The 15693-nt window shown below is 44.0% G+C and overlaps 1 protein-coding gene across 3 annotated transcripts in view; it reads left to right on the top strand.

The window, feature by feature from the left end:
* Positions 1-1685: 1685 nt before the first annotated feature.
* The window catches only part of PBX1 (PBX homeobox 1), a 219423-nt gene continuing 205415 nt past the window's right edge, over positions 1686-15693 (top strand). For all 3 annotated transcript variants that reach the window (XM_083445358.1, XM_083445359.1, XM_083445357.1), the window contains exons 1-2: positions 1686-2363; positions 5932-6005. In XM_083445358.1, the coding sequence (XP_083301484.1) occupies positions 2173-2363; positions 5932-6005 (265 nt within the window). In that variant the 5' untranslated portion in view covers positions 1686-2172. The remainder of the gene's footprint in view (positions 2364-5931; positions 6006-15693) is intronic.

The raw sequence follows: 15693 nt of genomic DNA, 5'->3' as shown, positions 1-15693 counted from the left end.
AGCAGTTATAAACACTAAAAAAGCAGCAAAATTCAGGAGTGAAGAAGTAACAGGGGATCGGTTTGCCCAAAGATCCTCATAGCAGATGGTCTGGCACCTGCCCAGAGTCCGTGGGCAGGGATGGAGATGGAGAAGAACCTGGCAGATTTCTCCCACCCTCTCCGTGCCACGTCCAGCCACCCGAAGGTGAGTAGGTGAGCAGGAAGGTGTGGGTAAGGCAGCCCTGTGATGGGCTGCACTGATGGCAGCCAAGAGACCACCACCAGCAGCTTTTTCCTTTGGTGATCACTCGCAGCCGAGTAAGATTGTCTTCCATGAACACGGTTTTAACAGTGAGTCTGTAAGTGACTGTGGAGGCCAATTCTGGATCCACACGTCCTTCCACAGTGGGGACATTGGTTTCCTGGCGGGAGTTGATCATGGTGGGGGTTTGCCAAGCGTGCCTTCCTCCTAGCAGGTTTCTCCCTTTCGTTCTGAGTTCGAGCATCTTCAAGGCCCATGACACCTTTGGTAAAGGCTGTTCTCCAATTGGAGCGCTCGCAGGCCAGTGTTTCCCAGCTGTCGGTGTTTATACTACTTTTCTTTAGATTTGCCTCGAGAGTGTCTTTCCATTTTTAAGTTGGGAATAGAGTGGTTGCTTTGGAAGATGATAATCAGGCAAACGAACAACATGACCAATCGAACGAAGTTGATGTTGAAGAATCATTGCTTTGATACTGGGGATCTTTGCTACACTGGCATTAGTTCGCCTGTCTTCCCTGGTGATGTTTCAAATGTTCTGGAGACACCGTTGATGGAATCTTTTGAAGAGTTGGAGATGGCGTTTATAAGTGGTCCATGTTTCACAAGCATACAGTACAGTGGTACCTCGGGTTAAATACTTAATTTGTTCCAGAGGTCCGTACTTAACTTGAAACTGTTCTTAACCCGTAGCACAATTTTAGCTAATGGGGCCTCCCACTACCACTGTACGATTTCTGTTCTAATCTTGAAGCAAAGTTCTTAACCCGGGGTAATATTTCTGGGTTAGTGGAGTCTGTAACCTGAAGCGTATGTAACCTGAAGCATCTGTAACCCGAGGTACCACTGTACTGTATTTCACGCCTACTCTGATATTGACCCTTACTTTTGCAGCCTTTCATCATCTTTCGAGGAGTTGGAGGTGGCGTTTAGGAGTGGTCCGTATTTCACAAGCATACAGTAAAGTTGGTAGTACAACAGCTTTGCAAACAATAATTTTGGTTTCTCTGCGAATGTCCCGGTCCTCAAACACTCTGCACTTCAATAGCAGCAGCAGCAGCAGCAGCAGCAGCAGCAGCAGCAGCAGCAGCAGCAGCATCGCCTGGAAAGGGCTGCCCCTGCATCGCCCTCTGCGCTCTGCCCCTGTCCAGGGAAGCCCCTCGCGGTCTCCTTGGCCCCGCCCACGCCCCCTCCCTCTGGCGGCGCCTTCCCCCGCTTGCCTCTTTAAGGGCCGGCGCCTCCCGTTCGCGCGGGGCCCACCTCTGAGCTCGCTGAGTGACAGGCAAGGGGGTGGGCGGGGCCTGCGACGCCGAAGCGAGCGGTGGGAGGCGCCGTCGCCTTCGGCCGCCGGCCAATGAGTGCTCAGCGGGCGGGTCTTCCCCCTTGTGGCTCCTCCCCCGGCTCCTCCCCCTCCCGGCTCCCTCCCTCCCTCCTTCCCTCGCTCGCCTGGCGGCGCCTTCCCCGTGTCAGTTGGCGGAGTCCGGAGCCGGAGCCTGAAACAAAAGCGGGAGGCGGCGGCGTTGTTGGCGGCGGGGCTCCTGCGAGTTCGCCCGGCTGAGGCGCGGAGAAGGCGGGGAGGCGCGCGACCGGCGTCGTCGTCCGAGAGAGAGAGAGAGGAGCGTCCGTGAGGGAAACTTTCTCCGCGCTTCCTTTCTCCTCACGCGGAGGCTCCGTCGGCGGGAGGCGAGGGAGCCGGACCGGCCTCCGGCTCCAGGGCGCCCGGGAGGAGGGCTCGCCTCAGCCGCCGCTGCTTCCGGAAGGCGGCTCCGCGAGCGCCGCCGGAGAACCGCGCTCTTTCTTTTCCCCCGCCCGAAAAGAAGCGGAGAAGCCGAGCGCTTGCTCGGTGGTCCCCTTCGCCGAGAAGGGGGCGAAGGCAGGCGGGCGGGCGGGCAGGCAGGGGCCGCCGGCCGCGCCTCTCGGGAGCGGGGCGCGATGGATGACCAGCCCCGTCTGATGCACTCGCACGCCGGCGTGGGCATGGCCGGCCACCCGGGCCTGTCCCAGCACATGCAGGACGGGGCCGGGGGCGCCGAAGGCGAGGGGGGCCGCAAGCAAGACATCGGGGACATTTTGCAGCAGATCATGACCATCACCGACCAGAGTTTGGACGAGGCGCAGGCCAGGTGAGCCCTCCCTCCCTTCCTCCCCCCCCTCTCGTCGCTACCATTATCATTATAATCGTCATTATTATTATTATTATTGCACCACATTTCTTTTCGCGGCAGGATCCTGGTCCTCTAAAAGCCTGACTCGCAGCCGAGCTCTCTCTGTGCAGCAAACAAAAAGTATAGCTCTCCAGGAAAAACAACATCCCATTATCATTATGATCATCATCATTATTATTATCGCACCACATTTCTTTCCGCGGCAGGATCCTGGTCCTTTAAAAGCCTGACTCGCAGCCCAGCTCTCTGTGCAGCAAACAAAAAGTATAGCTCTCCAGGAAAAACAACATCCCGATTGGGTGTCTTCAATGGAGCAACATGCCAGAATGGCATATTTAAGTGTACAGTATATAGGTGTGATTTCTAGTTGTGGGTACGTGCAAATGTTTAGAGAGAGAAGGCTGCTGCTCTTCTGCTCTTTTCTCTCTTTTTTTTGCCAAGTTAGGTAGGGCTGAATTGGCTCCTTTGGTCGCCTTGTGCAGCTGCACCTTCCCATCTGTGTTTTGTGACACCTCAAGAGCTGAAAGGCTGGACCAGCCACTTTCTTTGGCCAAAAGACCGAAATCTTGTCCTCCTTTTAGCTGAGCTTTGGGATATTTAGTGTCTTACAAGCTGGGCTCCTCCATTCCTGTCTGCTGAGTGGGGCACTGAATGGAACATATCGGTGAACGTCACACCAAAAATTATCTGGAAGACCTTTTAAACTTTTTAAACCTTAGTTTTATAGATCCGTTTTGAAGGGATCTGGTGACCTGAACTCTGTTTTTGAATTAGAGAAAAGGAGCAGCCATAAAAGGCCTTGTTTGCTGTACTGCAAACTTGGTTGCTCCGAGTTCATTGCCACTACCGTTCTTTAACCGCAATCCAAGGAAGTTAAACTCACTTAATTCCATTTAAATGGGAAGGTTTATTCATAGACGATGCTTCGAGGATTGTGGCCCTTGTGTACGAAAAGGGCACATTTTCCTGTCCTCTTGTATTGGTGAATGTTGTGCTGCAACTGGAGCCTTGTAGCCATTTGTTTGTGTGTAAAGACACAAACAGGTTTTTTGTTGCTAAAATAATGAGTTGAACATATTAGCTGAGTACAGAGGCTCGTAGAGTCTAGCCACTAAATGCCGCTTCACATATGAACATACAGATTTCATTCACAGATCGTGCTTTCCATGTTGGAAATGGCATGAAATCTATGTATGTGTGTGACAATTGCACATGAGTATATATAATTAATAACACATATTGGAACATTTGGCAATCTACACTTACCCATAACAAGCATGTTTCAATTGTTGATTTTATCACAGAAGCCAACACGCCGTTTTGTGCCTCACACAGCTGAATTTTGGGGCAGGGCGTAGTATTTTAAAATAATAATAATATTATTGTTACACAAATTTTGAAATATATAATATTTTTTATTTGGATGATTAAATGGTCTCATTGGTCAATATTGTGTGCACATTGGAAATTTAAAATACAATGCTTCTTAAAAAGAAACATGCCAGTTAAATAGCCTGGAATGCTGCACAACACTCTTAACATAAATCTACAAAATCATTATTGAAGTTGGAAAGGAATACATGGATTTACAGAAGAGAAGAATGGACAAGAAGGAAAAATAGCAAAACAAAAAGAAGAAAAAGTTGCCCAGTGACCACTAGAATTTTATTACCTGAAGAAAAGCTTCTAGCACTTCACCTGCATTTTGTATCTTGCACTTACCACAGAGATTTTCATTCTCAACTGGAGTAGAAAGCGTCCGTGTGTCCCTCAAACGCTATACACATTATTAAATAGCTTTGCAGCTGCTATCTTGGTACTTAATCCAAAAGGCCTTAAAAAACAAGAAAGCACCTAGAATGAAAAATGCCAGTGGTATAAAACGCTTTTCGTAAAACACTTGGCCTTGATGAGGAATAGCTTCTGTTGAACGATGCTTCCCAGTATTGCCGTTAGACAAAGGGGAAAGAAGCTGCTTCTGAAAGTTTAAGTTTATGTTTGGTGAAATGTTTTTTGTGTGTAAAGATACTGCACTAATTAAATTGGAAATCAATACAAATGTAAGGATTCTTTTTATAGCCAGTTACTCTTTACACACTCCTTTAGCCGCTCTGCTAGCGGGTCCCTTTAGTAATGCAGCCGTAGAAATCAGTTTGTGCATTTCAGTTTTTCCTATGATTTTTAATTATATATCTCTTTATAAGGAACTGTAGAGATGTTGCGGTGATGGCAAGGCTGTGAAAATGTGGCTGTGATCTTTTCAGTGTCCTTTTACCCATCTTTGTGCTTGCCCAAAAAATACTTTGGAGGCAGAAAGAAGGTTTTGTGTACCAGATGCTCATACAGAGGGAGCCCAACTGTGAGAAGAAGAGAGGCAGGAACCTTAGGCAGTGATATGGGGTGCCATTTAAGGGGCAGACCCCTTAAAATGACAGGAGCTGTCCAAAGTCTTCACAAACCTTGTGAAGGAGACTTTCCTAGTGAGTTGTGTCCCATATTAATCAGTGGAAGGAGGGGGCTTCCTTAGATTTTTCTGCCTGAGGCACCAAAACACTCACAGACTTATGTAAGCTTCATTCAAAAACCCATTTTGCAACAGATGCTGGATGAAATTAGTCCTTTTGTACATGACAACAAATCTTTACAGAGTGATTGTTTCTAATATTTAAGAAATTCTATTTCTTAGACATAAACAATCTGAGCACCTGCTAGGACATGAAACTGATCAGCCTTATAAACAACAACTTGCTGGACCTCCAAGAAAAGAGGAGACTCAGAAAGATCCATTTGCATTCTGACCACTTGTGTAAATGCTAAATTAGCAAGGTTTTTTTGTCATTCTGATTCATGTATCGGAGTGTTTATGAGATTTCATTTGGGAAACCGACTGATTGTAACACCTTCAAATAAGCAAGTAGAGCATAAAGGTAATAAGAGCATGGAAGTAATTATTTCCCCTCCCTCCCCATTGCATGTGTGCTTTCTCCTGGCAGTGCATTACTGCATTTCTGTGCTCTTTTCAACTCAATGGCTAAAATTTCTGTACATCGGCTTTCCGTGTTGAAGCACCTTGTTTATACTGTGGCATCTGCACAATGAATTGAACCACATGGGTGAATAAAATAACAACGTTCCCTTCACTGCCACGAGATGGTGGTTCAGAAGGTGATTAATAAATTGAGTGTAATAATAATAATAATATCTGAAAAAGATCTTCATTGGACTTATGAATGGCTTATACATACTCCTATCATTGACCTACCCATAGCTTGGCCAGTAAACATGGTATATGAAAGCTACTGAAATGCTGCTATCAGACAGTTCCCTAAGCAAGTGGTATTTCTATTGCCATATGCGTTGGACAATCACCAAACTGGTGTGTCCCGTCAATTTAAAACTGTAAGCTGTTTTTCACCCCTGCATAATTTTCAGTGATGTCTTAACCTTCAATATTTCTGCCTAAAACATCTTTTTTTAAGGCCTCTGTGGCACACTCTAAATATAAACTATTTTGATCTTGTTGCAGAAAACATGCTTTAAACTGCCACAGAATGAAGCCAGCACTTTTTAATGTTTTGTGTGAAATCAAAGAAAAAACAGGTAAGGAGAAACGTATCGTCTTGCACCTTTTTCCTCTTTTGCTGCCTTTCACATTTCATGTATTTCTGAAAAAACAAACAAAAGAAAACTTGTTTTGGTTTAAATATTTTATTTAAAGGGGAAAGCAGCTATTGTTTTATTCTTCGGAGAATGCATTCTCCTATCATATAAATGTCTAAATAGCACAATGAAGTCATTTGTGTGCCTACAATTCAGGGAATATTTTTTTCCGGGCACTATATGCCTCATTACTTTCTGAAATATTACATTAGTTGAAAACAACCCAGAACTGGATTAATTCAGCTGCAATACTTAAATCTTTTTTTAAAAGGGAATATTTGTCTTAAGATTTTAAGAGCTACTGGGAAATACATGGCTCCTAATGTGGAAAACACACGGAAAAGCCTTCATTTGGCATACATTCAGTCCAGGTAATGCACACATAGACACTCAAAGAGGGGAGTGTGGGTGTGTGTACACACACACACACACACACATCTATAGATATGAGATTGTTGGCTGTTTAAGGATCTTGTTACTTTTATATCAAACAGTGGTTTTTTTGGTTACAAAGGTGCTAATGGCATGAGGTTGTTGATTCGGTCTGTGTTTCCCACTTCGCAGGCCTCCTGCCGTGCACTAATACACTTATAAAATGTCTCAGGGGGGCATTTAAATTTTAAAAGCAACAATTAAAAATAGCTGTCATCGATCAAGGGTGATCTTAAACAGCAGATGCTCAGAGAAGAGTGTTCAGTGACATGCAACACTTATTTATTTCAATTTTCAAATGGTCTTCGGAAGGGGAAATCCTGACTTACACCTTAGCCCACAGGAAAAGGTAGCTGGGAAGGCCACTGCTGAGTTTCAGCTCTTGAGTCGGCTGATGTGCGTTGCAAACTATCTACTACTCCACACGCCTCCTCCCCCCCCCCCCCGCTTTTTTCCTAACAAGGATGTAACAGTCAGTAATTCAGATCTCAATCATATAAGTAAGGGGTATGACATGAATGAAAGTGACAACAAATATGATTGCAAACTCACTTGATATACATTGAAAAGTGATGCATAAAAGGGAAAGCAGCTTTCAGAAAATGTCTATGTGCCTTTAAACTATGGGTGACTATGTTTCATCGTGTGAACAGCTGAGTGAAATGGGATTATTTGACTCCAGCAATCTATATAAGATGACTAAGGAGGTCCTTTGTTAAATCTTGTTTGTGCAGCTTGTAACCTAGACAAAGCACCTAGCATTGGCATTCAAGCCTCTAAAGCCCTTAAGGCTGTGAAGCCGAATGCTGACCTTCTTTAGAAGCCATTCATTATGTGGCTCTTATAATATAATGTAAAGGGGTCTCTGAGGTCTTTCTATAATGCGATGTAATGCTGCTTGAATATATAAGTTTAATAACAAGAACATCTGAATCTTCTAATCTTTTTCTGTTACTCTATGTGTTTTCTCTCTCTCTTAAAAAAAAAATACTTTACATTGTCCTCTGTTTTCATATTCTCTTATTTGGGATTTTTTGTCTCTTGTGTGGCAATCTTCTTAATTGATTTCTGCCCTGATCTGAAATTGAAGTGCTTATGAAGTGGTAGCAGATGGTTAGTGAAAACTGAACCTCTTTAGAACCCCTCTTCCCAGTCTAATATTTGGAGAGGCTGGGATTTGGAGGAAGGTGAGAAAATCCGACTTTCACTACCAGTGGGCTAATTCTGGTTGTATTACTGGCACAACCAGTGAGCAGCAGCTTGTTCAGCACAGAGGGCCACATTAGAAATATTGTCAGCTGGAGGGGTGCAACTAATTTGCATACTATTTGCATGTCATTGTTATAATCTCTGTACCATTTGAACCTTGCATAATCAGCACCTGCAGTTGAAATATCTCTTAGACTTATTCTTGCTAAGACATTTTTGCACGTACAAATGGGGAACATTTGAATGGATCATTGCCAAATAGGGAGATGCCTGGAGTCTTCGGAATCGTAAATTTTGTGTTAAATTTCTCTCTCCGTTTCTACCTGATACTTTTGCATTTTTGTCATTACGCTTTCAAAAATCATCTCTGCATACATGGGAACAGGAAGCGGGGGAGGGGGAGAGATCCTATAATTCTCAGTTTTATAATAATGCTGGCTGTTCAGTAGTGTTTGGGGAGATAGGGACGGACTGCATGTTGATTGTAGATTGTAAATTGTCCACCTGACCTGCCACTCCGATGCACTGTGCGCGAGGTTGTATACAAAAAACAAGTCATATGTAGGTTTTTCTTTTTCTTAATGCTTATTGTTGTGCTGTTAGAAGTGTTTGTGTGTTTTAACCAGGCTTACTCCTGCTGGGTATACCCAGACAACCATGCGTTCACACACCTATATCCATAGCATTGAGAATCGAGGTGTGAGTGGTTGCGGTTGCGCTCTTTAGCACTTTCAGCATAAAGCAATGCAGCCCAGGGGGTGGGGGTTGTGGGTTCTGGCCTCAGGAATATTCCAGGCTGACATTTGCATGCTGGATACATTCTGTGCCGTTGCTTAATTCAAAGTAAACCTTCTCCTGGATTGTTTGACAGGCATCTGGGCCCTTTTTAATATTTTAACAATATTTAGCTTATTGAAATTATTTTCTGTGTGAAAGGATAGTTCCCTCCTTGTGCATTCATAATGCCAGTGCCCCATGGCAAAATCTCTGGTTACGGGTTTACTATACGTTTTGTAATTTAAAACCAAACTGTCGTGCTAAATAAGTAGATGCAATTATTTTGGGGGAAGAAATTCCATAAGCTGCCGGTCAGAAAGGAAAGAAGCAGTGCAACAGAGGAGAGTAATACAACTGATTCTGTCAGAATCTTCTTCCAACAAAGATTGAAAGGGGAAATGTACGGATAGATCAAAATCTCACTCTGCTGAAATCATTTGCAGCTTCTACTTGGTGTCTCTGTTTTTTTTGTTCATCTCTTTTCACTCCTGGTGTTCCAGTGTTCTGAAATGGGCATTCACTTTTCTACTACTTGATTTAAGTGACTCCAGAGTCTGCTGGAGACTTTACCACCATCCCTCGCAACAGTGCGGCTAATATTTCACAGTGTTAACATTGCCGGAACAAACCTAAAGTGTCTATAAACTTGTTGTAAAAAGAGGTCATCTTTACTGGCCAAAGAGATCCCCCTTGTCTGCTGATGTTTCAATTTTAAAGGAAAGGATTTATGGATGCTTTTTATGTAAGCTTGAAGTATAATACATTGAGATGTATGAAATCTGAGCATGTTAATTTAAAAAGAAGATAGAAGGCAAGATTTAATTTTGAAGTAATGGGAGGGAAACAAATTTTGTTTACATGTTTCTCTGGATTGAATATGTACTTTTTTGGCAGGAAGCGAGTACTGTTGCGTAATGAAGAATTGAATTGTGAGGCCAGCTTATAGTGATTAATTGACTATTTAATATTTTATTTGCAAAATGTGACAGATTTCAGAGTTATTGTAATTTTAACTTGGGGATTGTTTTGTAGAGCATGGTGAGTGTGAAGTTTAAAAGTCAACTATCTGCATAATCAGAATTTCTGAGAAGGAATGAGAGCTGGTGTCCTTTAATTGCATAGTAGGTGTTAAAAATTAGACTTCAGTCTGTCATTTAGCATAGGTTTCTTTCTCTGATGTAGAAGGGCAACACAGGATCATTACCCAGTTTTGATGCCTCATTCATTCCTTCTTGTGAACTGTCTTTGTTATTTAATTTTGCTTTCCAAGATCAGTTTTGGGATATAATGATCCTCCCTAGTGTTTTTTAAAGGAAAAATCTGTTAAACTTTCCAAAAGGAAAATGGAATTGTTGCACTACAAGACTATATTAATAAAATGGAAACAAATGTACAGTTTTTAAACATGAGGATCTGAGTTCAGAGTTTAGAATTTGAGGAAACCTGAAGATAATCTTGAGTTTTGAAATCCTGATTATGTGTATTTAATTTCATTTAATTGCTTACCCCATCCATGTTTAAGTGGTTAAAATGTGTACACTTTATTCATGTTTTCAGCATTAAGATACTATTTTTTCCTATACAGTAAAACATACTAAAAATATTTATAGGCAAGATATAGTTTATTGCTCTCTCACGCTCATCACCAATATGGTTCACACCACAAATATCTTCTGCTCTCATCCTGTACAATTATATCTGCTGCAAAGTTAACAGATATTTTGAGGAGGAACAGGTTCTTCCTTTCCTTTTCTTTCTTTCTGTATCCCACCACAATACTACATTCTTTATTTTCTTTATAAACTCTTAGGTTGGATTTCACTTCTGACACCTTTGTTGTTGTTTCTGCCTGTCACTTAAAATACATAGTGATTTTGAATTTTTATTTTATTTTTTATTTTTTTTTGGTTACAGATTTAGCTATATACAGAAACCAAATGCTTCCTGGCTGCACTCTTTTTTCCTCTAGTGTCCAACCTTTGTCTTATGTCCAACCTTCTTGAGCTTTGCTGTTGAGCTTTGTGCTGATGTTCTCTTTAAAATGATATGATGATCTTGCTAAAATTAAGCATCTAAGTCTCATTATACTTTCATGGGAGCCATGGAACTAATTCTGTTAACAGCAGAGGCTTACACTGTGGTAGCCCAAGAAAGAAATGAAGACTTATTTGTGTCGGGAGCTGTACAAATGCATAGAAGGGAGAACCTTGCCTTTTATGCACCTGGTGTTTTGAACTGTACCTCTTACCTTTTTTTGCCTGGTGCCAGAAGATATGTGATGAAGGTGCCAGGGGAGCCTCCCTTGGGGAGTGCATTCCACAAGTGGGGAGCCACTGCAGAAAAGGCCTATTTTCATGTTGCCACCCTTTGGACCTCTCATGGAGGAGGCATACAAAGATGTGCCTCAGATGATGATTGCAGGCTTCAGATTGGTTCAAATGGGGAGAGTTGGTGCTTGAGGTCTTGAGTTGTTTAAGGCTTTATAGGTAAAAAACAGCACTTTGAATGGGGCCTGGAAACAAACCGGCAGCCAGGATCCATGTAATATGCTCAAACCATCTTTCCCCAGTGAGCAACCTAGCTGTCGGATTTTGCACAGGCAATGGCAGTGCCTTCCACAGCACATGAAGGCAACTTGCTAGCTTAGTGGGTGCAGGACAGGCTTTGTAGCATAGGTTGCTCTGTCGGTTCCCTTTCCCTCAGTGTCTGCTGCCTGAGGCAACCTCCTTACTCAGCCTAATGGTAGAGCCAGTCATGTTGCCAGGTGGAACATGATTAAATTAGTTGGGACTTGGCATTTTTAATGAATTGAAAGAGCCATCTCAGGCAGCAGATCCCAGCTTTCCTGTCTCCATATCTGTGTGCAGCCGTTAGGTGCAGAAAATGTCCGGTACTGGAATTAACACAGAAACAGGGCTGAGGGGAGGGGAGAAGTCAAATAGAGCTCATATACTTTGTTTTTGATGTACATTCATTGATGTGTATGGTGATATGACTGACACACACCACCAAATTTGTAGTGTGCAGGTGTAGCTTCAAAATATTCAGTTTGAATTTGGCAGGGGCTTACAACTTTTACCCACACCCACATTGCCACACCACAAAGTAGAACTGAAAGTATGTTAGCAAGTGTGGACCAGGGCTGTGCAATGTCTGATTTTCAACACTGTAATATATCAGCAGTTAAAACATCACAATATTATGATATATTGCCATTGGAAATTGGGTGTTCGGATGAGGGAAGGAGCAGCCGCAGAGATCACACAGGTGGGGGGAATGGAGGTTGGGCATGTGGGTGGGCGAAGGAGTGTGGAAATCAGGTTAGGGGGGCCACAGAGGGGCCCACTCCTCTCCTCCTCTGTGCCTCTTCCCATGTTGGGAAGGCAAAGTCCTTCCACTCCTCCCTAGACAGAAAACGGGAGAAGGAAGAAGCAGCCCAACCGCAATTCCTCTTGGGGTGGAGAGTTGGAAAGTGGAGGAGTGAGCCACTGAAGCAGCCGCCTCTGCTTTCCTTCCCACAGGATGGGAAGGGCGGCTGGCTGAGGGTGAGCCACCGTGAATTGGCCGGAGAGGAAAGTCAGGGAGCAGGACATTACAGTGATGGGGAGGCTGGGAGCTGGGAGTGGGATGGCTCTGCTATTGGAGGTGCAGTTGCGCGGTTGTGGGGAAAGGGGGTGTACAGTTGCTTCACAAACCCAGGCCAAGATGTCCTACATCCCCAATCCCATCCTTCCTGGTTGGTTGTGTTCAGAAGTGCTAATTTTGGCCTGGGTGTCCATGTGCTCTCCCTCCCTCCCTTGTGGAGGGTGCTTAGGGTAAGTAAACCTAATTGTTTCATTTGGAACCGAACTCTTGCGAGGACTAAGCAGGCAGGCTTCCTGCCTCTAGGGTGTCCCAGGGAAGATACTGAACACGCTCTTCACTCTTCTTCCTTGTTCGAATGTGTTTGTTCTGCTTGTGCCATTGATTCTGCAATGACGACGAGAACAGTTTGGGAAGGAAAGAGAGACTCTTTTTAAAAAAAATAATAAAAAAAGAAACTGGGACGTTATCTAGTCCTGACGTTAAGTAAACTTGAAAGGAACAACGCTGGTTAAGGAATCCTTACCTTGGCTAACCCTCACGGCCTCCCACTTCTTTGTATCTCAAAGGAATTGAATCAATGAGATCCGACTGCTTGTCTGAATAGCAGCCACCTCAGTGTGATAAGAGCTTTCCATTTGAACAGTAGCCCCCCACCCCTCACCGCTTTAGGCTTCGCTGGTTTAATACTTCAGGGGGTATTGGTGAATGAGGGAGAGCTTGGCATGTGTGACAATGTTTCTCAAGAGTGGAGCTGGACCACCAGTGGTCACTTTCAGGTGGGCCTCAGGGCTATACCCCACCCACCCCGGCTCTGCCTCCTGGCTTGCCAGCCCAACCCACCTACCAAGCTAGAGCCTTTTGGTTAGACCAGCTCCAGAAGGAAAGGAGGGCACCCTCTTCTAAGGGAAAAGGGCCTGGAAAGAGATAAAATGTTAGCATTTCCTGTCTTTATTACAGGGAATAGAAAGGAGAGGGATAATAGAAAGGAAAGGAAAGCTGTTATAGGAAGAAGTAGTCAATGTAAAAGGACCAGGGAGGAAGGATGCATTTTTCTTAGGGTTGTGTCTGTGTTCAATCGGAGTGTGAAAAAACTGGTGAAGAAATCCATAGTTCTTACATCATTTGGTTAAAAACACTTTGAGATGGTTAAAACATTTTGAGAGGCATGCAGGAAGATTTTTTATTTTTTTTTAAAGAGCCTTCACGTAGGGCCTCTGGGCTAAACAATTTCTGAATAAAATGAGGGTGATTCATAATACAGGGAACTCTCCATTTGTGCAGGGCTTGCATTTTGACACAGCATATGTATCGACGGGGTGAGCCTTAGCCCGTCCCCTTCCAGGGCCGAAAACTGTGTTCGCGTTGGTGGTCATGTGCATGCGAACACACACAATAGTTAGTATCCCCATAGCAAATGGCATCTTAAGGAAAGCTCAGCTATGGAACTCCTTGCCACAAGGAAAATGCTGCGGTTCATAATTTAGCAGTTTCAAAAAGTATATTATGTGTCAGTAGAAATTGCTGTCAATAATAAAAATTACCAGCAGATTGTGCCAAAATTTGCCTGCATTTCTAGCATTTTGTGACTTGATTTGGCCTCTTTAATTTTCAGCTGTCTCAAATGAGCTCTTTTAGTAAAAGGTTTGGTAGGCCCTGCTCTGTGATATTTTCTTTTTTCTTTCAATAAAGAAGAAAGAGTTGGAATCTTGGATCCCAAGGGTCATCTATCCCAACCCCCCACAACTCAGGAATCTCAACTAAAGCATCCATGACAGATGGCCATCCAACCTCTGCTTAAAACTGTCCAAGGACAGAGAGTCCCCCACCTCTCTTGGGAGTCCGTTCCACCAGAGGCATTGCGTGGTGTGTGCTGTAGGGGCTGTGTCTCCGGACGCAGATTTTGGAGGGGGCATGAAATAGGTGTGCCAATGCAGGTGGCCCAGCCCTCCTCCCTGGCATTGGAGGAACCAACACCCATGGAGAGGAGTGCCGGGCCACTCCAGCGGTGTGAGTGATGAGGACTGGAGTGCCATGACCAGTTTCTTCGGCCATGCACTGCCATCCCAGTGTGCATACACCCCCCTCATGCCTTCCCTCCCACACTGGGCACTGGAATTCCCATTCTTCTGCTGCATACCACTGTCAAACAGCTCTTGCCATCCTAAAGTTCTTCCTGATGTTTAGTCAGAATCTCCTTTCTTGTAACTTGAAGCCAGGAGAAAACAAACTTTCTCCCTCTTCTATGTGACAGCTGTTTAGATAACTTGGGGGGAGGGTGCTTTTCATTGGTGAGGTTGGAGGCAGATTCATGGAGCTTTTAAGAAATCTTTTCACATGCCCAATGAACATGTGTGGATTTTGTGCAAGGGAGAGGGGTTTCCTGCTAGCCAGTTTGGAAAATAAAAATATAGATCTCACCCTTTTTAGTCTTGCATGTCAGGGTTTTGTTCCCTGCATTTCCGTGTGTAACATGTAGTTCCACTCCTGATCTAGCTTCTGTTGACTAGTGTCTAGATAGCCTGACACTGCTTTCCACAAACTGGCATAGCTTTAGTTCTAGACATTCCGGCTGGGAGTTGGCAGCCTTTGTGTCTGGCTTGCCAGAGCTCCTGCTTTCTGCCATTAGATCTATGTTGCCCTGCAACCTTTGCCTATGGATTGCACCCATCTCTGCTTGGGGTCCAGACAGCCCCCCCCCAACTTCAACAGATGGTTATTTTTAGGAAGGGAGGAGGATTTAGAGAGTCAACCAGAGCCAGGGCCAAATTGCACCAGCACCTTGAATTAATTATGATTTTAACTGACTTCACAAATTAATAAATTATCAACAAATAAACTCCAAAAATGCCCATCAGGGGAAAAATGCCTCCATTGTCTCACTGCTTCCATGGCTCCTAATTCCTCTCCCCACCCATTACTGGTCTCACAACTGAAAGCTTTAATTTATTCAGCATACAATCTCTTTACTCCACTGCTTTCTGTAATTTATACCTTATACTGCCTGCTGTCTCGAATTATTTAACTCCGTAAGGCATTTAGTGAGAGACTGGGTACAAAATCGCTATGCAGAATAAGGCTTGGTTAGACAGTCTGCCTTTCACATTATTAGCTGGATTTTAAAATATGGCCCTAATCAGATACTCCCAAAGGAACAGACGACAAGAAGAATTACACACCAAGGGCCAGTTTGCACAGTTATTTGCTTCTCCACGCGAATAGCCTGTTCCCAGTCACGTGTGTGCAGAGGACCTCATGGAGAAACAGAAGCATAAACTTGGATTTACATGGTTATAAGGCAGATCAGTTTCTGTGACCATGGCAGTTACAAAGAATGCTGCTGTGATCATGGAAATTGTTGCAGGACACAAATAGTTCAGTTCACACTTATGTTTCTTCCTATAATCATGGGCCTGTGTATGTTCAAGCATGTTCCATGTTGTGATGCGTCTGCTCACATTGACTAAGAAGTGCTCATATAGACTGAATGTGCTGACCTGGGCATACTGGTCTGTAATCCTTAGCAGTTGCCAGTCACCAATCTGCAACCACTACAAGAAGTGTGCAGGGATGTTGGGGACATTCAGATGTAGCTCCGCTGTGAAGCAAGATTACATGGCCATCTCTA

Source organism: Podarcis tiliguerta (genome assembly GCF_965153285.1).
Source record: "Podarcis tiliguerta genome assembly, chromosome: 6".
NCBI classification, from domain to species: domain Eukaryota; kingdom Metazoa; phylum Chordata; class Lepidosauria; order Squamata; family Lacertidae; genus Podarcis; species Podarcis tiliguerta.
This window is presented reverse-complemented; position numbering and strand designations above follow the sequence as displayed.